The 20,287-nt window shown below is 45.7% G+C and overlaps 1 protein-coding gene across 1 annotated transcript; it reads left to right on the top strand.

Moving 5' to 3' along the window:
• The first annotated feature begins 574 nt into the window (after positions 1 to 574).
• On the top strand, positions 575 to 1,413 carry LOC100278192 (uncharacterized). The gene has a single exon (NM_001367309.1). The coding sequence runs from the start codon at positions 762 to 764 to the stop codon at positions 1,104 to 1,106; it is 345 nt and encodes a 114-aa protein (NP_001354238.1). The 5' UTR covers positions 575 to 761; the 3' UTR covers positions 1,107 to 1,413.
• The last annotated feature ends 18,874 nt before the right edge of the window (positions 1,414 to 20,287 follow it).

Below are 20,287 nucleotides of genomic sequence, written 5' to 3' on the forward strand. Positions count from 1 at the left end.
CAAAGGTTAACGGGTTACATTATATCAGTAGTGGTTTAGACTTTGAAAATAGGCAACTACTGAATTTAACCAAACCCATATATATCGATGTGTTATCTATGGCCCTATTGACTTCATTCCAAGCTTTGCCAGTAAAGGAGAAGATCAATATATATTCCAGTCTTGTGTTTCTGCCACTTTGCCTGGTACGTACGTGTCTGTCCTCTATTCTTGTAAAGAATTACATAATTTCTGCGAGGTTTTATAAAAAAAATAGACAATTTATGTGTGTGAATGCACCGGGCACACGCGCCACACAGCATTTTATTGATCGATCGACCTGACACAAAGCGTGTCAACACCAAGTCAAGAACACAGCGAGGAACAAAAGTTCTCGAGAGAGTGGGCTAGCCATCATAGCTAGCTTTACCATACACGAAGCAACATCCACTGGTCGGCCGGCCGGTGGCATTCATGCAATATGCACTTGGACCTTTGTGTCAGATTTTCATAGAGCATTATATTCCATTTAAACTAAAAAATATACTAGTGCGTATACTATATAACAATCCACCACTGCGTGCAAGTGCAACCCCCTACACCACTAGCGTGCACACACAATTGTGAAAGAAAGAAAAAAACACTTGTGATCTTGTTCTTTCCAACTTACAAGAACAGCTAGAGAGAGCTTCAGAACTCTTGCCACAATTCTCTATAGGTCTTGCGTGTGTGTAGCTCCTTTGCAGCTACCTCTTTGACCAGCTAGCTTGCCTGCCATCATCATGGGAAACTGCCTGGTGATTCAAGACAGGAAGGAGATCAAGATCATGAGCATGGGCGGCGGCGGCGGCGAGGTCCTCAAGATGCCATCCCCGCCGGGCAGCTTGAGTAAGGCGGCCGACGATGTCATCGTCGACGCCGACGCTGCTGCAGCTGGCGCCGCTGCCGTCGTCAGGGTGAAGCTGGTGATCAGCAAGCAGGAGCTGAAGAAGATGCTCGACAGGGAGGGCGTGTCGCTGGACGACGTGGTGTCGTCTCTCGTGCTGCGCAATCGAGAACTGGAGGAGGTCTGCTGCGGAGGGTGGCGGCCGGCGCTCGAGAGCATACCGGAAGGCAGCGATCTCTAGCATGCACGTACGACAGCGCCTGGCATCGGTCGTTCAGATGTCTAGCTCTAGCTTGTGGAAGTCACTGGATCAGTGACGGTCGTGCCTACACTACACTGGAGTACACAAGATACTTTTTGGGAATAAGCGTAAGCAAAACATGTGTGTGCTGGGTATAACATTATATACACATATATATAGAGAGAAAGATAGTATTGGTAGGAGTTTTGAGATAGGGATTCTCTTCATCTTTTCTTGCTGCCTACGTGTGCTTGTAAAGAAGAGGTAAAGATGATCCTGGAAATCAAGCAAGTCCTTTATGCATGTATACTATATACTATGTGTCCTAATCAGTGATTCAGTCATCACAGTTACAATCCCAAGGGATCCATATATATATATAAGCTGCTTCTTATATATTTGGTGTTTACTAATTCTCAGTCCTATCTTTAAGACGGCGAGAGTTTTATTGTATTTTAGAAAAGAATGATTGAATTCATAAGAAAATCGGACCCGAGAACCGTATATTAGTTCATGGCTTTCAATACTGAAGATACTTGGTTCGCCACCAAGGTCTGTGCTTGCCATGATCACCACAACCACGTCCACTCGATCGCATCACTGAAAGAGACTCCGCAGTGGTTGGTGGTGCGCGCCTCTAGCCTAGCTGGAAATCAATGCAATGACAAAAACGGCAGCAATTTTCAGTTCAAATACTGATCGATGGGAAGTTGGGCCGGGATGAGCACACAGCTAGAGCTGACGAGGCCCTGTCGTAATTTTACGACCAAGTATCACCGTCGCCATAGGTGCCACACGCGCTCATACTGGGCCCTAAAGGCTAGTTTAGGCCCGCATACGTAGCCACTCTCAGTCTCCTAGTCTCATGTGGCGATTGTCCATACCAACCCATCTAGCCCACCCAAGCCCAACGATCACCTAGGCAGCCTCCACCGCCATGAGCCCAGGACGCCTCTACGCCCTCAATCTCCAAAGACGTGACTCCAAATAGTAACCTAAAATTAAAATAATACATCATTTAATGGTGCACCCATTAGTGTCCTACATGCCATATTTCCAGCGTGTCCAAATAAAAATAGAATCCCTTGATTTATGGTGGCCGTATCAGACGTGGAGGCACTTGGTTGGGAGTGAATCAACATTTACACTATATCTAACAATATTTGTGCTCAATCTTGAAAATTTTTACGATCATTAATACAACACATCAGAGTTAGTAACGTCTCTCACGTTAGCTCGTTATTTACATTCAAGATAAGGATTTTTACGTTTAAAACTGAAGATTTTTACGCTCGAACCTGAAGTATATCCACCAGTCTACTGCATGCCATTTTTTTAAGTGCATAGTGAAAAGAGAATACATTGATTTATGGTGCTCGTGACTCAAAAAAATCAATTTTCCTAATCAACTCACCTAATCAAATTCTTGATTTTATGGTGGCAGTATGGACGTGGGGGGCTATTGGTAGGAAGTGAGTCAACATTTATGTTATATCTAACACTTTTGATGCTCAAACTTGAGGATTTTTACAGTCAAAACTGAGGATTTTACGCTATTCAGAGTAGGTATTTATGCTAACATATACAAATTTTTTATGCTATAATTAACTCGGTATCATATACTCGTTTCTTGAAATTATGATCTAATTAAGACTATTTTACGACACACATAGATATATCTTATACATTTTGTTTGATTCTCTATAAAATCACGACATTGAATGTTATGTTTTTACGATTATGTGGGAAAACAACATATTTTTCCACATGATCTCTCGTTCGTGCTTAACTACCGCGAGGGCGCAAGCAGTAAAACAGATCCCAAGATTTTTGTTGTACGCAAAGAAACGGGTCCGAGATTTATATAGCTACTACAAATCAGGCAATAACGAGGTTTCAACAACTGCTGCACCAAGGGGGTGTTTGGTTCTAGGGACTAAAGATTAGTCTATAGTTTTTAGTGCCATTTAGCTCCTTTTTTACCAAACACTAGGACTAAAATATAGACTAAAATGATTTAGTCTTTAGTCCTTCACATATGTGCTAAAAGAGACTAAAAGCCTACATGAGTGTATTCCAAGTGCATTTGAGTCTATTTAGTCCCTAGAACCAAACAATTAGGGACTAAAGTTTAGTTGTAGAACTAAAATTTAGTCCTAAGACTAATTGAAACCAAACATGGCACAAATAATGCACATGTACATGCATCCAAATCTTTCCTTATTCTTTTAGGCATGATAGATAGAAAATGCGAAGGCATAATTTTCTTCCATCTGTGGCTGCTCAGTTCATGCACCAACCCAATCCAATCATATACATTAATTCCCCTTTTGTGGGGACAATTACGTACTTAGGGGGTGTTTGGTTACACCCCGCTAAAATTTAGCTCCTATCCCATCGAATGTTTGAACCTCCGTTCCGGGTATTAAATGTAGTCGGATTATAAAACTAATTTGTCAGCCGAAGATTAAAAGACGAGACGAATCTAGTCCAGTTGGTTGGGTCTATATTTCATACTTCTATTTAAAAATCAAACGCTTGATGTGACCCGAGCTAAACTTTAGCAGGAGCAACCAAACACCCCTTTATACTCTCTTGTTCAATGTCATTTCATGCTAATCATTGGAAGAAAAATAGTGGATGGGGACTGAGGAAAGGAAATAAAAAGGTCTGGTTGGAACAATATCCATTAATTAGTGAAGTACTTTCTCTTGTTTAAATAAAAAAAATGAAAGGGACATGTTTTCTGCTTCCCTCTTTCCTAATCGAAAAAAATGTTCTATACGTCTGGTGGTTTCGTGGTGAATTGCAGAATTGGTGACCACTGAAAGAGGATCATTGTAGGATAACACTTACAGGATAAATTTTATCTCCTCCGATCCTTTTTGCACATGTGATGTGTGGAATCGCACAGCATAGTATAGAGTTGTTGTATGTTTTCGTTGATGTAAGTATACACCAGTTTATTAGTGCTTTTCAAAAAGAAAGTAATATGACCTAGGGTTAACTTCCATTTTTCTGGAACACAGGTTCAGAGAAGACTTTTAGGAACCCACTATAAAGTTTCTGATTTGCACTTTTGAAGAATCACCCAATTAAGACATAAACGTTGCTTTCAATTGCTGTTTAATTATTTATGCGTGTGAAGATGTTGGACCATACACAGGTTATTTAACCAACACATCAGTGAATAGACTTAAAGGACTCAAGATTTTAATAATATGCTAGCTCAAGCGATTTGGATAGGGATACTATCGGATTCGTGTAGGATTAGGTTATGTATGACAAGCCATGGATGTTGACTCATTAACAGGGGACAGTAGTGAGAGACCAAATTAAGATTAGGAACCAAAATGCTATACTGGTGTTGCCGCCTGTCCAGTTGGTCTGGTCATTACTTCAGTTTCTTGCTGCACGTATAATTGGGCGATTGAAATGAGCATTCTAGAATACACTGAATCTACTACACTGTCACATCAAACAAGAAGAGCTAGTTTCAGCGTGTGGGCAAGAGCAACTCAGAATAGAAACAGCTACTCAAGACTCAAGACTGTCTGACTGCCCGTCCTCCAACTCTCCAAGGCTCCAAGCTATCGGCTAGCCCTTTGTTGCCACATAACTCTCAATAATTCCGGTTTCTCTTCTTTGGCTCCACTTCTCTTCCTTTATTTGCATTTGGATTTTTTGGATAGCAGTTCATGGCCAGCAGATTTGATGATGTTCTTCTGTTTTGGATGAAGCCAAATAGGTCGCTAGCTAATTTAAATGGGGTTAGTGAAATCAAAAACCAAGTCTCAATTAAGAATAGAAGGAGGAACTCTTCACTTAATTGCTCTCACAATATGTGTATTGAAACTAGAGCAATATCAAAGTGAAGTGGAGAGCTCGGAAGAACAAAATCACAATGCAAGTAAGTGGACAATGAGACACAATGATTTTTTTTGACTGTCAACGGGGGGGGGGGGGGGGGGGGGGAGGCTCCCCACCTAATTTTTCATTGATATGTTCTTGTCGCCCCTAAAGGCTTTACATAAGTTTATAGACCCGGCTTGCCGGGGTGAGGGGGGGGAAGAATTTTCTAAGGTATTACATATTACATGCTAGCAGTTGAGAACACCAGTACCCAGGCGGCTTGCACACCTGCTTCTTTGGAACCATGTCTGTAACTCCAGTTCTTAGCCTCCTCACTGCATTGTCGAAGGATCCGGCTTAAGGGGATTGCTTCCTGCCTGAATACCAAGGCATTCCTACGCTTCCACAGTTGCCAACAACATAGAACCACAAAAGAAGAGAATTCAGTTTTCGGTATGTTCGTTGGCCTCACAATAAGATGCAGTTCGTGGACATCCAAATCAGCAGGTACTTGAAAGCCTATTGCCTGCCAGAATCGTTTTGCAAAGGGGCAATGTAAGACTATGTGGCCCGCCGATTCACTTTCCTGATTGCATTCTTCACATACATCTTCGTCCACAATCCGCTTGCGCAGCAAATTTCTCTTGCTCTGTATTCTCCCTTGAGTCATTAGCCATGCAAAGAACTTCACCCTAGGTGGTGTTTTGTTATTCCATACGAACGCTGCCAATACATTCTCTGACCTGACCGGTCGCTTCAAAAGCTCATACAAAGCGGACGTCTGGAATTTCCCGTGTGTACTGGTTAACATGCATTTTCTTTCATCAGGTTGCTGAGAAAGTTGAGTACCACTGATGATGTTCTGAGCTTGATGTAACTCTAACTGTGCTTGTGATGACAACCGTGTCACAAGATGAAGTCCATTGGCCATGACATCCACCACACTAGCCTGCTGCTTCACACAATGTGAAAACAGGGCCGGCAGTTTGGTAGCTAGATCATCCTCTCCATGCCATGCGTCATGCCAGAAGTTCGTGCTGCATCCATCTCCCACAGTTGAGGTACTGACCGCTTGATAGATCGGAAGAAGTGTCCGCAAGCTATCCCAGTGTGGTCCTCCTAGATCCCCCTCCATTGTGGCCATGTTCATGTGTTCTTTTACCCAAACTGCCCATGACGAGTCTGTAGCAGAGTGCAACCTATGTATCAACTTGATCAAAAGACAGATGTTGTGCAGCTTCAAGTCTTTGATCCCCAGCCCCCCATCCTCCTTTAGCGTGCACACTGTGTCCCACGCCACTAAGCAGCTTGCCCCTAAGCATTCGTCGTTTCCATTCCATAAGAAGGATCTACGCCTGCGATCAATATGTGCCACAACTCCATTTGGAACCAAAACAGCCAACATGATGTATATGAGTTGGCTGTCCAAAACCGAATTTATCAGAACCGCTCGACCCATCGGGTTTAACAGTGCAGCTTGCCATCCTGCTAGGTACTTATCTGCCTTGGCAATATGTGGGGCAAAAGACGATAGACGAAGCTTGTGTGGGGACAGTGGTAGTCCCAGGTATGTCTGAGGGAAACCCTCCAGCCTGCAACCAAGGGTGGCAATCATGAGAGGGAGGTGTTGTTCATCAATGTTCATCGGAACTGCGGTGCTTTTTGAGAAGTTGATCTTCAGCCCAGTCGCATCCGAGAAGTCATCTAAATTTTTCTTAAGTGTTTTGACATCTTCTAGGTCTGCACGCAATAATATTAGGGTGTCATCCGCGTATTGTAGCACTGGGCATGGTCGGTCATCAATTAGCGGATGTCGAACACCCCTGCTGTGCTTGATCAAGCTCTGTAGGACATCTGCCACAAGTAAGAAGAGGTATGGTGACAGCGGATCTCCCTGTCTCAGACCTCTCTTGCACGTGAACCATGGTCCAGGTACTCCATTAAGCAATACAGAGGTTTTGGAAGATGCTAGCAGCTGCAATATCCATCTCTGCCATTTCTGATTGAAACCCCTTGCTCTCAGGACTGTGAGCAACCCGTCCCAATTAACGGTATCAAAAGCCTTTGCAAAGTCTAGCTTGATTACTAGGGCCGGAGTCTTTCTCTTGTGGCAACATTGTATTAACTCCATTGCATAGACAAAGTTTTCAGTGATCGAGCGGCCTTGGATGAAACCAGTTTGATCCAAGTCTATGAGTGAGCAGATGTCCTGTTGCAATCTTGTAGTCATAATCTTGGTAATAATCTTGACGCTGCAGTTTTGGAGGTTGATGGGGCGGAAGGAGTCCACTGTTGTACATCCCGGCTTCTTTGGCAGTAAAACCATGTATGCTCGATTGATTCTTTCCAGTTCAGCTTCCCTCTGCTGAAAGGCATTGAGCAGATCCATAACTTGTGTCTTGACAGTCGTCCATGCACACGAGTAGAAGATGGGTCCAAAACCATCTGGCCCTGGTGCACTCAGCTTATTCATTGATCGGATTGCTTGTAGTGCTTCTCTGTCTGTAAAGGGGGCTGTTAGACTTTCAGACGCAAGCTGTCTTCAATTGTAGAGTTCATCTATGTTGAATTTCCATGTGGAGTTTCCTGCTTCCCCCATAATCCCAGAGAAATAGTCTGTGACTGCTGCTATCTTTGATTCATGACTGAACAGTTCCTGCTCCCTGTGCGTGATCTTGCCAATATGATTCCGCCTCAATCTTTGAGTTGCCTGAGCATGGTGGAACGCGGTGTTTGCATCCCCTTCCCTGATCGCCTTCTATTTCCCTCGCTGTTTCCAATATGCAGCCGTTGCTCTGATGTGTTGTTGGAGACGAGTTTGGCATAATTCCCTGACCTGCATTTCAGCTTCAGATAGCGTCCTGTACTCTTCCAGGAAGTCCAACATCATAATAATGAATTTGCAGTTTTGTACAAAGAAAGGGGGCGCCCTATTACGCCTAGACCAAACCTTCGCTGCAGCTCTGGTGTTCTTGAGGCAGCTCGCGAGGCAAGCAGCAGCATCAGTCGAATGGGTGATAGGCTGCCAGGCGTTTAGAATGGCCGGTAGGAAATTCGGGTTTTTTAGCCAAGCTTTTTCAAATCTAAAGGTTGTAGATTTTGGAATTGTAGTAGCTATTTTTGCTATAATTGGTTTATGGTCGGACGTAGTTCTGACTGAAGAGCTAAGAGAGGCCGATGGATAGCAAGTGGTGAAGTTCTCATTTGTGAAGGCACGATCCAGGCGTGCCAGGGTTGGGGTGCGGCGTTTGTTTGTCCAGGTGAAGAGGCAGTCTAGCAGAGGCAGCTCGATAAGCCCAAGGTCATGGATAGTATCATTAAACAGGTTACAGAGATGTCGATTGGTTCTGCCCCTATTTTTTTCTGAGGCATCCCTGATAAGATTGAAGTCTCCAATGATAAACCAAGGTCCCACAATGTTTGAGTGGATTTCCCCCAGGATGTCAAGAAAAGTTGCTGTATCCCTATGGTCAGACGGCGCATACACATTTGTTATGGTAATTTCAGAGTTTGTGTTGGCTAAAAGAAAGTGATAGGTTAAAGCATATTGGCGAGTGACAAAAGAACTGAGCTCCAGGACGTCAGTGTCCCAAGCCGTGATTAAGCCTCCCCTAGTTCCAGTAGAAGGGATGTCTAGGAATGTAACAACAAGTTTTGGTGGAAGAAAGGATCGAGCTTTGAACTTAGAAATTTCTTGGGCTTTGGTTTCCTGTAGGCACGCCACAGTGGGAGACAAAGAGGCAATAGCTGCACGAACAAGTTCACATTTTTCCGAGTCGCCAAGACCACGAACATTCCACGACAACACAGACAGACTCTTGACGCTACTCATTTTTAGGACACATAGACACCATCATGCTAAAGCACACAGACACTGGGACAACTAAGAAGCAAAGCCCGATGAACGCACAGAGCAGGCTGAAAACAAAAGAACCGAACACAGACCCCCACGGGACACACAGAGAGGTGCAGACCGACGTGCCCACTGCACCATGAGCAACAAAGGTGCAGACTATCATTCCTTGGCGAGCGGCACCACCCCAACAGCATTCGCAGCTGAGCACCCCAATCCTGCCGCGTGAACAAGCCTGCGAAGAGCTGGTATCGAGATCGGCGCCATTGAACGACAGCAAACCTTTTTTCTGGACTTCCCCCTTCACCGCTGTAGAGCAGCCTTGTAGGGTATCCCTCAGTTCCTTCAACCTGACCGCCTTATTAGTCATATCCACGAAATTTCTGTTAGCTTTTGCCGCCAGCCGACTGCTCTTGCGCTGGATCGGCTTGGGAACATTGTTTCGAGGTGGGCGACCAGCTCTTTTGTGCCTGGTAGCGTTGAAAGTAGTGGGTGATGTCGGCTGCCGTTTGCTGGAGCAATGGCTTTGAGGAGTGGTGTTTTGTTGAGGAGGCAGTTGTGATTGTGTTTCTGTTGTGCGTGGGCCAGTAAGCTGGGCAAGCACAGCGGAGAGGCATAGGAGCTGAGCAGTTGAAAATGCAGAGGACGTCTGGGAGGTGGTGGTGTTGGCTTGTTGTTGGGCGTTACGCACCGGGCTAGCATTTTGCTGTTGTGGAACATGAGGTAGAGCAGCAGGCACCTCAGATAGCATAGGAGGCGCAGGTGGAGGAGGCATATGCTGGAAAAAACGTCTTAGGCGACCATCCGGCCCAAGCTGGTCGGCACGGGGCCAAACCCGCAGCGGCAAGACCTGGGCGATGCATCCGCTCCTGGAAACCCCATCCGTGGTCGTGACCCAAATTTCCGACGGTAGATCAAGGTAGTGGTTCAGTTCTAGCAGCACCCGGATTGGGCCAAAGTTATCACATGTGAGGCATCGCGGGTCCACTTCTGCCACTTCACAACAGGCACCGAAACAGCGACGAATTGAAGCCTCGGACCAATGCTCGGTTGGGAAGTCCACAATCATAGCAAAAGTGAGCCACTGCGGCTGCCTGAAAAATCTGTTGTCTGTCTCTTCCGGACATTCCAACTTTAGCTGCAGACCATCAGCAAGCAGCGGACTCATGAGTCGGACCTCATCTCTGTCAGCTCTGGAGTAAAAACGAAGAAGCTTGATTCCCCGCGAAGATGGCAGCATCTGGAACTGAATTCCTGGGGCAGCCGTACGCAGGATATTTTGGATGAACTCCTCAGCTGCAGAGAGAGGTAGGTGTTGATCCAGATATGCATAGATGAGCTTGTCGTTTGTTTCACGGCAGCCCTGGGGGACCCACGCCTCGATGTGAGGAGTACGACCATCCCAGTCAAGGCTTGAACCGTCACTATTTCTGGTCCCCCCCCAAGTCAAGGCTTGGACTCTGAACTGGTATTGCGAGGTCGGGTTCAGGGAAGCTGCCAGAATCATTGCCTGTAGCACTGCCTGTCCAGGATGGCGGCGAACCGGACTGAGGTACAGGAGACTCGAGGCCAGACGGCGGCGACCTCCTACCAAGAGATGGTGAGAGCGACGGAGCGAAGACTGGCTCCACAGGAGCCTTGCCGTTCCTTGAATCAATGCAGATGTCGACCATCCTCCTTGGCGGGGAGGAACAGTGCGCCTTTGGCAAAGCCGCCCTTCCCAGGCCCAGCGGCCCCTCCATGCACGTAGCCTTCGAAGCACCGGCACTTGGCAGCATGAAATCTGGAGGGCAGCTGCTAGATGAGGCTAGCATGTTCTTGGGGGCATATGCATCCAGGTAGGTTTGGGTGGCGGGAGAGCTTGGTGGTGTTGGCGGTGTAGAGCTTGATGCCTTGGCTGCCGGGTAGTTGAACGGGACAGCATGGACAGGTAGCCGTGAAGCTGGGACATGGATCGTCGGTGTTTTGCGGTGGTGGCTGGCAGGCGAGAGTGTTTGTGAAATAGGCATTTTGCAATCGTGGCTCCGGTGACCGTAACCACGGCAGTTGCGGCACCGGACGGGATCCCGACAAGCCCGAACAAGATGCTCCAGCGAGAGGCAGCGGTAGCAGACAGCCTTTGCTGTAATGGGTTGTGGAGGTTTTGGTTGCTGGTGAGCGGCCTTAGCTGGGGATTGGAGAGCCTTAAGGTATGATGGGATTGCTGGTTGTTGAGTTGCAGTAATGGCCGTAAGACCCTTAGGGAGCGAGGCGTGCATGGCGGGAGCAGGCGTATCCTTTGCTTCAGATCGAGCAGCAGCCCTGGACAGATATTGTGCCTTTAGACCTGACATGCCTGGAGCCCCGAGCCTGGATACGCTGCTGCACTCTGAATTAACCACATTGCAGTTCAGCTCGGCATGGGGGGCAGCATTAACTGCGACCGCACCGGCCACCCCTGAAATTTGAAAGCATTGCGCCATTGTTGCTCGTCGAGCTTCTAGCAACGAGTGATGAATGAGCAGCACAGATGAAGCAAGGCGCAGCGAACCTCAGACAACCAGAGCATTCGCAACATTCTGACTGGAAACTTTTACCCTGAACACCCAAGGATCGACCTGAACAACACCTAGGCGACTCGGAAAAGAGGTGAGGAGGAAGTTGACAGAATTGCGAACAAAATGCAGATTGAAGGACGGGGATGGGAGTGGAGGGGTGATCCAGACGGAGGCAGGGGTGGAGAGAAAGTAGCCTGTGACAATCGGGTTGTAGAAATTGCGTAGGAAGTGGTCCTGGAGTTCAACTCCAGGCCTTACCGGAACCGAAGGGGACTGATGCTGCACCTCAATGCCTCGCCGAGCTGCGCCAGGAAACCTTCCCAGCAGCGATGGTGTGGTACTCGGTGGCGGCGGCAAAGGAGTTGGTAGTCTAGCAGCTGTATGTGTGGTTGGCGGGGTGGAGTTGATCGGTGTTGGTTGGGTGGTGGCTGTGGTGGTGTCGGGGTTCAGCGGCGGTGGCTCTCCGGGGGGCTCTCCGCGGGGCTCTCCGTGGGGCGACATGGCCAGACACAATGATTTATCCTGTGGTTCAGCCGAGGTCTACCTCCACGTCGTGGAGTCCCAATGGACGAGGTTGCACTCAACCCCTCTCAAGTGATCCAGAGATCAACCTTAAGTACCACAGTTGTCTTCTAGTATGTTCCCGTTTGTAAGGAATCTCCATAAGTCGGAGTCTCTTACACCTTACACAATATGATCACAATTTCGAACAAGAGTAAGAGAGAGAGAAGCAACATACACAAGAGCACAAATGTAGAAAGACCACACACATAAGTGAAGAAAAGAGGGCAATAATGAAAACCAACAGAGTTTCAAACCAAAACGCGCTCAGATCTCTCTCGAACGAACCAAGCCGTGATCGGAGTTTCGGAGTATGTTGTATGTTCTTGTGTTTGTCTCGGTGTGTTGCTCGAATACTGCTTCCATGGCGCCCAGGGAATCCTTTTATAGCTCTAAGGAGCCTAGGAGCTGTTGGATCTTTATATGGGAAGAAATTAGTCTTCCCTGTCTGCTTACACTAGATCGAACAATCAGCGATGTGTTTCCTTCATTGCCCGAGCCGACCGTTGTGCGCCTGGCACACCGGATACGACTCACCCGAGGCCACAACGTGCCCAAGGCAACAATGCGTCCGAGGCCGCAATGCGCCCGAGGCCATAGCTCGCCCGATGCCACGACTTGTCCGATGCAGTCACGACTCGCCCAAGCGCAGTCCTGATTTGCCCAAGCGCAGCACTTGCCCGAGCGCATCTCGGACTCGTCCGAGCACATTCTTGATTTGCCCGAGCGTAGTTCGGGTGACTGTTCGATGAGGCCAAAACTGGCCCACGTTTGGCTATACTTAGCCAAACTTCTTCACTACACTTTGGCTAGAGTTGAGAAATTCCCTAACACTTAGATGAACATTGTTAGCACTTAAAACAAATGACTAAGTGCTAAACATACCTTTGCTTCAATTTGCTTTCTAAACACATGTGCTGATTCTCAAAGGAGTAGTGTTAGTTCGTAGTAATGTGTTGAACATTTAATCACCAAAACAACTAGAAATGGTCTAAGGGCACATTTCTCTTTCACCGCCACGCTGCTAACCCAAGAGGAGAGAGAGAAGGATGATGAGCTTGAGCCGTTTGATCAAGATCGAACAACTGAGAAGCATGCAGTGTTATAACGGTTGTGTAAAGTTTGCTTAAGAGACCCCCGGAAATTTGTATATCAACCAGTCATTTGTACCTATATAAAGAATATTGAAAATAGGTCCTAAATCTTATAACCGAGCCCTTGTATTTATGTAAAATTAGACCTGCGGTCTAGGAATTCTGGAATTTATAAAATAAAATATAGAATTTGTTTTTCAATACAAAAAATAATCCTTTCATAACTTTCTCGTTTTAACTCCGAATTTTGTGGTTCTTGAACCTACGGTCTCGTAGCGACGCGTAGAACATTATTCTATGGTTTGTTTCCATCTTTGGTGTAATTTTATTTTCAGCTATTCTTTGTCTATCTGTATGTATTGCTACATGTAGAAGCGAGGTCGAGAAACCTGAAGCCCAACTTTTGGAAATCATCTGAGCAGTTGGATTCGCAAGTGAAAGGCAAGTTGTGTTCTTGATCACATTCTTTGACCTAATAATGTTTATTATTCTGTTAATCACCATGGCATAGTTAGGTTAAGCTAATGGGACTTAATATGTTACCTAGTTTTGTTTACCCTACACCTTATAAATTAATTAATTATGTCGTATTACTATTGTTAATTGTTTATGGATTATTTATGATACATGATAAAACCATTTTGTTAATTGGAACATGAAGCTTAACTTGAGACAATAGCGCTACCACAAGGGTGGTATGGAACGCCCTTGGCTAATTAATTAGAAAAGTTGGTATGTGAAAGCCTTACCCGAAAGGGCAAGCAGAGAGGAGTTGCGCAAGTATAGGGAGGTTCTCGGATCGATTTGTCTGTGATAGCATTTCAGACGAGAGATTCCTCTATACCCCCTCTGCCTGAATCTGTAGCGGGGTTTCTCATACTAGTAGAACTTTGTAAAAGGTCTTGTAGTTTACCCTCGCCAACTCATCTTGGAAGTGTTTAAGGGTCTGTACAACCCTAGACAAAAAGGGAACATGACTTGTGAGTAAAATGTGCAACCTCTGGGGAGTGTAAAACTGGTATATCAGTCGTGCTCATAGTCATGAGCGACTCGTGACTCTCTCATGATTAAATGATGAAACTAAACTTAACTTGACATGCATTGCATTGTGGAATTTAATATTCATCTATGATCTATTATTCCATTGGGATGGTATTTACTTATACTTAGTAATGGCTAATAAAATTTTGACCAACTTATTTAAAAGTGATGCTCAGCCTTAACCATTTTCCTTGGTAAGCCTCACACCACACTTTTCCCCACACTTGTCGAGCGATGACCATATGGGAGCTCACCCTTGCGATAATCACATTAGGTCAAAAACAGGTACCGCAAGATAAGAAGCATCAAGGATGCTACGATGAATCCAGAGAAGTATATGTTGTCGTCTCTCAGTCAACTATGGTTGCAGAGGATCGTTGTCGTTATATGATGTAATTTATTTAGTTATTTTGTACAGAACATTTATCTCTACTACTCTATATGATGCTAGAGTGGGCGTCCACATCATTTTCTGGTGAAGCATGCCACGCCCCCGCCCGGCATCAACGTTCACGTCCTCTCTCCCACAATCCTCGCTCTCTCTCCCGCAATCCCCGTGGCCTCGCCCTAGATCATCGCCCTGGTGAAAGGGAATTAGGCTTACACATATTTCCTAATTTATTTTGGTGGTTGAATTGCCCAACACAAATAATTGGACTAACTAGTTTGCTCTAGTCTATAAGTTCCATAGGTGCCAAAGGTTCACAATAAGCCAATAAAAAGACCAAGAAAGGGTTCAAACAAAGAGAGCAAAAGACAACCCGAAAGGCACCCTGGTCTGGCGCACCGGACTGTCCGGTGTGCCACCGGACAGTGTCCGGTGCACCAGGGCACTTCAGCTCGAACTCGTCACCTTCGGGAAAATTAGAGGGCGCTCCGCTATAATTCACCGGACTGTCCGGTGAGTCATCGGACAGTGTCCGGTGCACACCGGACTGTCCAGTGTGCCAGCGGAGCAACGACTACTTCACGCGCAACGGTCGACTGCAGCGCATTAAATGAGCGCCTGCGCGCGCAGAGGTCAGAGGACGCGCAGTTGGCGCACCGGACAGTCCACAGGACCTGTCCGGTGCACCACCGGACAGCCAAGAGGTCCCACAAGTCAGAGCTCCAACGGTCGAACCCCAACGGTCTGGTGACGTGGCTGGCGCACCGGACTGTCCGGTGTGCCATGCGACAGCACACTTCCAACGGCCATTTTTGGTGGTTGGGGCTATAAATACCCCAACCACCCCACATTCAATGACATCCAAGTTTTCCACTCTTCTACACCTTACAAGAGCTAGCATTCAATACAAGACACACCAAAGAGATCAAATCCTCTCCCAACTCCACACAAAGCTTTAGTGATTAGAGAGAGTGATTTGTCGTGTTCATTTGAGCTCTTGCGCTTGGATTGCTTTTTTTCTTCCTTCATTCTTGTGTTCAAACTCGATTGTAACCAAGGCAAGAGACACCAAATGTGTGGTGGTCCTTGCGGGAACTTCGTGTTCCGTTTGATTGAGAAGAGAAGCTCACTCGGTCTAAGTGACTGTTTGAGAGAGGGAAAGGGTTGAAAGAGACCCGGTCTTTGTGACCACCTCAACGGGGAGTAGGTTTGCAAGAATCGAACCTCGGTAAAACAAATCATCGTGTCTCGCTCTTTATTCGCTCACGATTTGTTTTGCGCCCTCTCTCTCGGACTCATTTCTATTTCTAACGCTAACCCGGCTTGAAGTTGTGTTTAAGTTTGTAAATTTCAGATTCGCCCTATTCACCCCCCTCTAGGCGACTTTCAATTGGTATCGGAGCCCGGTGCTTCATTAGAGCCTAACCGCTCGAAGTGATGTCGGGAGATCACGCCAAGAAAGAGACGGGGACCGGCGAGAAGTCCATTTCAAGCCACGGGAAGGCTCCATCGGGAGAGTCCTACAACAAAGGGAAGGGGAAGGAAAAGGAATCCCCTTCACACAAGTCACGTCGGAGCGGTGACAAGAAGAAGAAGATGAGGAAGGTGGTCTACTACGAGACCGACTCCTCGTCGCCATCCACCTCCGGCTCCGACACGCCGTCCGTAACTTCTAAGCGCCATGAGAGCAAGAAGTTTAGTAAGATCCCCCTACGCTACCCTCACATTCCTAAACATACGCCATTACTTTTCGTCCCATTGGGCAAACCACCAACATTTGATGGTGAAGATTATGCTAGGTGGAGTGATATGATGCGGTATCACCTAACCTCAGTCCACAAAAGTATATGGGATGTTGTTGAGTTTGGTGTACAGGTACCATCCGTAGGGGATGAAGACTATGATGAGGACGAAGTAGCACAAATTGTGCACTTCAACTCCCAAGCCACCACTATACTCCTCGCCTCTCTAAGTCGAGAGGAGTATAATAAGGTGCAAGGGTTGAAGAGCGCAAAGGAGATTTGGGACGTGCTAAAGACCGCGCATGAAGGAGACGAGGTGACCAAGATCACCAAGCGGGAGACGATCGAGGGGGAGCTCGGTCGCTTCCGACTTCGAAAAGGGGAGGAGCCACAAGACATTTACAACCGGCTCAAAACCTTGGTGAACCAATTGCGCAACCTCGGGAGCAAAAAATGGGATGACCATGAAGTGGTTAAGGTTATTCTTAGATCACTTGTTTTCCTTAACCCTACTCAAGTTCAATTAATTCGTGGTAATCCTAGATATACACTAATGACTCCCGAGGAAGTGAGAGGAAACTTTGTGAGCTTTGAATTGATGATCAAAGGCTCAAAGAAAATTAACGAGCTAGATGGCCCCTCCACGCCCGAAGCACAACCGGTCGCATTCAAGGCAACGGAGGAGAAGAAGGAGGAGTCTACATCAAGTAGACAACCAATCGACGCCTCAAAGCTCGACAATGAGGAGATGGCGTGAAAGGGAAATAGGCTCAAACCTTTTCCTAAATGATTTTGGTGGTTGAATTGCCCAACACAAATAATTGGACTAACTAGTTTGCTCTAGATTATATGCTCTACAGGTGCCAAAGGTTCATCTACAACTATACTAAATCGACTGTCCGGAATACCGTAGATTATTCCGGACAGGAGAAGCTTTTTGGAAAAACAAACTATGCGCGGACCGTCCGGGCCCTTGCGGCGGACAGTCCGCGACACCGAGTTGACTTCGACCAGGAACTACAAATCAGGAACAGTCCGACTAAACCGCGGACCGTCCAGCTACAACGCGCGGACCGTCCGACTATAATTCACGGACAGTCCGCACGTGAAGACCTGGTTCAGCCCGAAGGTGACAAGTTGAGCAAAAGGAATTATAGAGCTGGCGCGGACCGTCCGGGACCAAGGGCGGACCGTCCGCGTGGTGTCACCGAGGCAGATAGCCGTTGATCTAACCGTTGATCTGTCAGAAGTATCTGTTGAAGATGTCAGAATCGACCGTTGGAGGGTCGCGGACCGTCCGGGCCCTTACCGCGGACCGTCCGCCAGTGCAATTTCTGGCAGATGCGCCCCAACGGCTATATGGGTGGTTGAGGGCTATAAATACCACCCCAACCGGCCACTTCAAAGAGAGGGAGCCCAAGCAACATTCCAAGTCATCTAGTTGACATACTCAAGCCCTCCCAACCACATATATTCATTGATCCATCCTATACACAAGATTGAGACCACTACAACCAACACAAGTGCCACAAAAGAGAGAGCAAGCAAAAGAGAGCTACTCATTTGAGTTTAGCACTAGTGCCTTGTGAGATTCATCGAGAGATAGTGTGTGCTTCATCTTTGTGTTCATTTGCGCGTGGAGTTTTGACTCCCATTGAACTTCCTCCAAAGTTTTGGAGGCTTGTAAAAGCTAGCAAGAGACACCAAAGATTGTGGTGGTCCTTGTGGGATCAAGAGTGATCCTTGAGAAGAAGAAGAGTTCACCGATCCTTGTGTGATCGGGGGAGAGAGGGAAAGGGTTGAAAAAGACCCGTCCTTAAGTGGACTCCTCAACGGGGACTAGGCCTTCGAGGGCCGAACCTCGGTAAAACAAATCACCCGTGTCCATTGTGTTTATTGCTTGTGATTTGTTTGTTTTCCCTTGCTCTAAGTTTTCTTGCACCTTTATTTGCTAATTTCATTTGGTGTTGCTTCAAGTTAAATTCCCATTTAGTAAAGCAACACGTTGCAAGAAAGAACTTGTCCTAGTGCTCTTCTCATCTAAGGCGTCTTGCTTTGTTATTCTATAACTTACTAGTTGTATCGATTTATCACTCCCGCATTATTTAGCAATACTCTTTTCAAGCAAGAACTTAGTTTCTATTCTCCGATATTTATATATCTTGTTCTAACCACTAATCAAGGGATCTAGTTGGGGGATAAAGTTTTAATTTTCAGGTTTCGCCTATTCACCCCCCCTCTAGGCGACTTTCAATTGGTATCAGAGCTAGGCACTTCATCTTGAGTCTAACAACTCGAAGTGATGGCTCGTAGAAGATCCCAAAAGAACAAGAAGACTCCTCCATCGAACGTAACTCAAAAGGAGGTAACTCTTGAAATATTATTTGATGATTGTTCTAATTATGACTCATGGTCCGCTAGTGTGATAAATGCTTTTAGGACCATAGATCCACGATTAGAACAAATTATAGACAAGAGTATTTTTTCCTCTAATTTCAATGGAGAAATTAATTCCGAGGAGGATCAAAGATGTTATCGCTTAAACTATCTAGCTTTTGACATCTTAACTAATTCTCTTAGCAAAGAAGATTATCGTGCCTTCATATCAAAATATGATGAACCTATTCATGATGCGCATGATATTTGGACTAGAATTAAAAGCAAATTTGATGAGTCCAAACATGATAGTTCATTTTATGCTTCTACTTCCTTTGGTATTTGTGATACTAACCCTTGCAAGGAAGAAGAAGAAAATGAACGATGTAGACCAAACGATGAATCCACCTCTCCAAAAGGTTTGTCTTCCCATTTTAATTCCCACATATGTTGTGTGGCTAATACAAATGATAGCGGAAGCACAAATGAGGATGAGGAGGAAGAAAGAAGCTTTGTGCAACTCTACGCTCGCTTAAGCCAAGAAGATAAGGCGGTCATGCTCAAACTTGTAGAAAGAGCGAGAGAACAAGGCGAAGCTCGTCAAAGGCTAGAAAGTATTCTCTCCATGAAGATGCAACACTTTGACGAGTTGACTAAAGAACATGAGGAGCTAAAGTGCTCTCATGTTGATTTGGTCCAAAGGTATGAAACTATTTCAATTGAGCAAGATAACGCTTTACATTATATCGCTCAATTAGTAAATAGGAATACCTTGCTTAAGGACCAAGTAGAAAAGCTAAAAATTGAAAATCTAGCTTTTCAAGATAAATATGATATGCTCCTATGCTCTCATGAAAATCTTAGAGATGATCATATCATATTAAATATTGCTCACGAGGTTGTGATAGAAAACTTAAAATCCCAACAACCTCACTCATGCACATGTATTCAAATTGATACTATATTACCATGTGCTAATGCTTGTCCGTCAACAAGCAAATCTTCCTTTGAGCTAAAATTTGCAGGAACAAATGATGATTCATATGAAAAGCTCAAAGAAGAAAATGAGAGGCTAAAGATGAGCTTGACACATCTTAAAGGGAAGTGCATTGCTCAACCTTCTCAAGATAACCGTGATCACATGGTGAAGAAGCTTGAGACGGGAACAACCGTGGCATGCACTAAATCCCTTGGAGAAAATGTCAAGGACTTGAGGATTGCAAAGAGGAAGGAACAAAAGAAGAAAATCAACACCTCTTCCAAAAGCCTCAACCACACCTCCACAAAAGGTAACATCCAAGGTAATGATCAAGCCACACTTCACATTAAGAGGTGTAGTGAATGCTTTGAAGAGGGGCACTTGATTAGGTCATGTCCCTTCATTAAAAATGGCTTGATTATTAACAAGGATGATAGACTTTGTTTTAAATGCTCCAAGAAGGGACACTTGCTTAGATCCTGTCCCCATTTAAAACAAAAAGGCATAGGGTTAGAAAAGAAAGTTTTTACTAACCATGTAGCAAGCAACAAACAAGGAAAGAAGAAAACCTCAAAACTTGAAAAACGCCTATGCTACACATGTCGAAAGAAGGGACATCAATGTAAGGATTGTCCCATTAGTAACAATTCCACTCCTAACTTGTCAATTGATTCTCATGTAACTAGGCAACCCAAAATTGCAACTTGTGTTAGAAAGGTAATGAGTTTACCAAGTGCTAACACAAAGGACTCTTGGGT

The sequence above is a fragment of the Zea mays genome, chromosome 2, assembly GCF_902167145.1.
Source record: "Zea mays cultivar B73 chromosome 2, Zm-B73-REFERENCE-NAM-5.0, whole genome shotgun sequence".
Taxonomy (NCBI): domain Eukaryota; kingdom Viridiplantae; phylum Streptophyta; class Magnoliopsida; order Poales; family Poaceae; genus Zea; species Zea mays.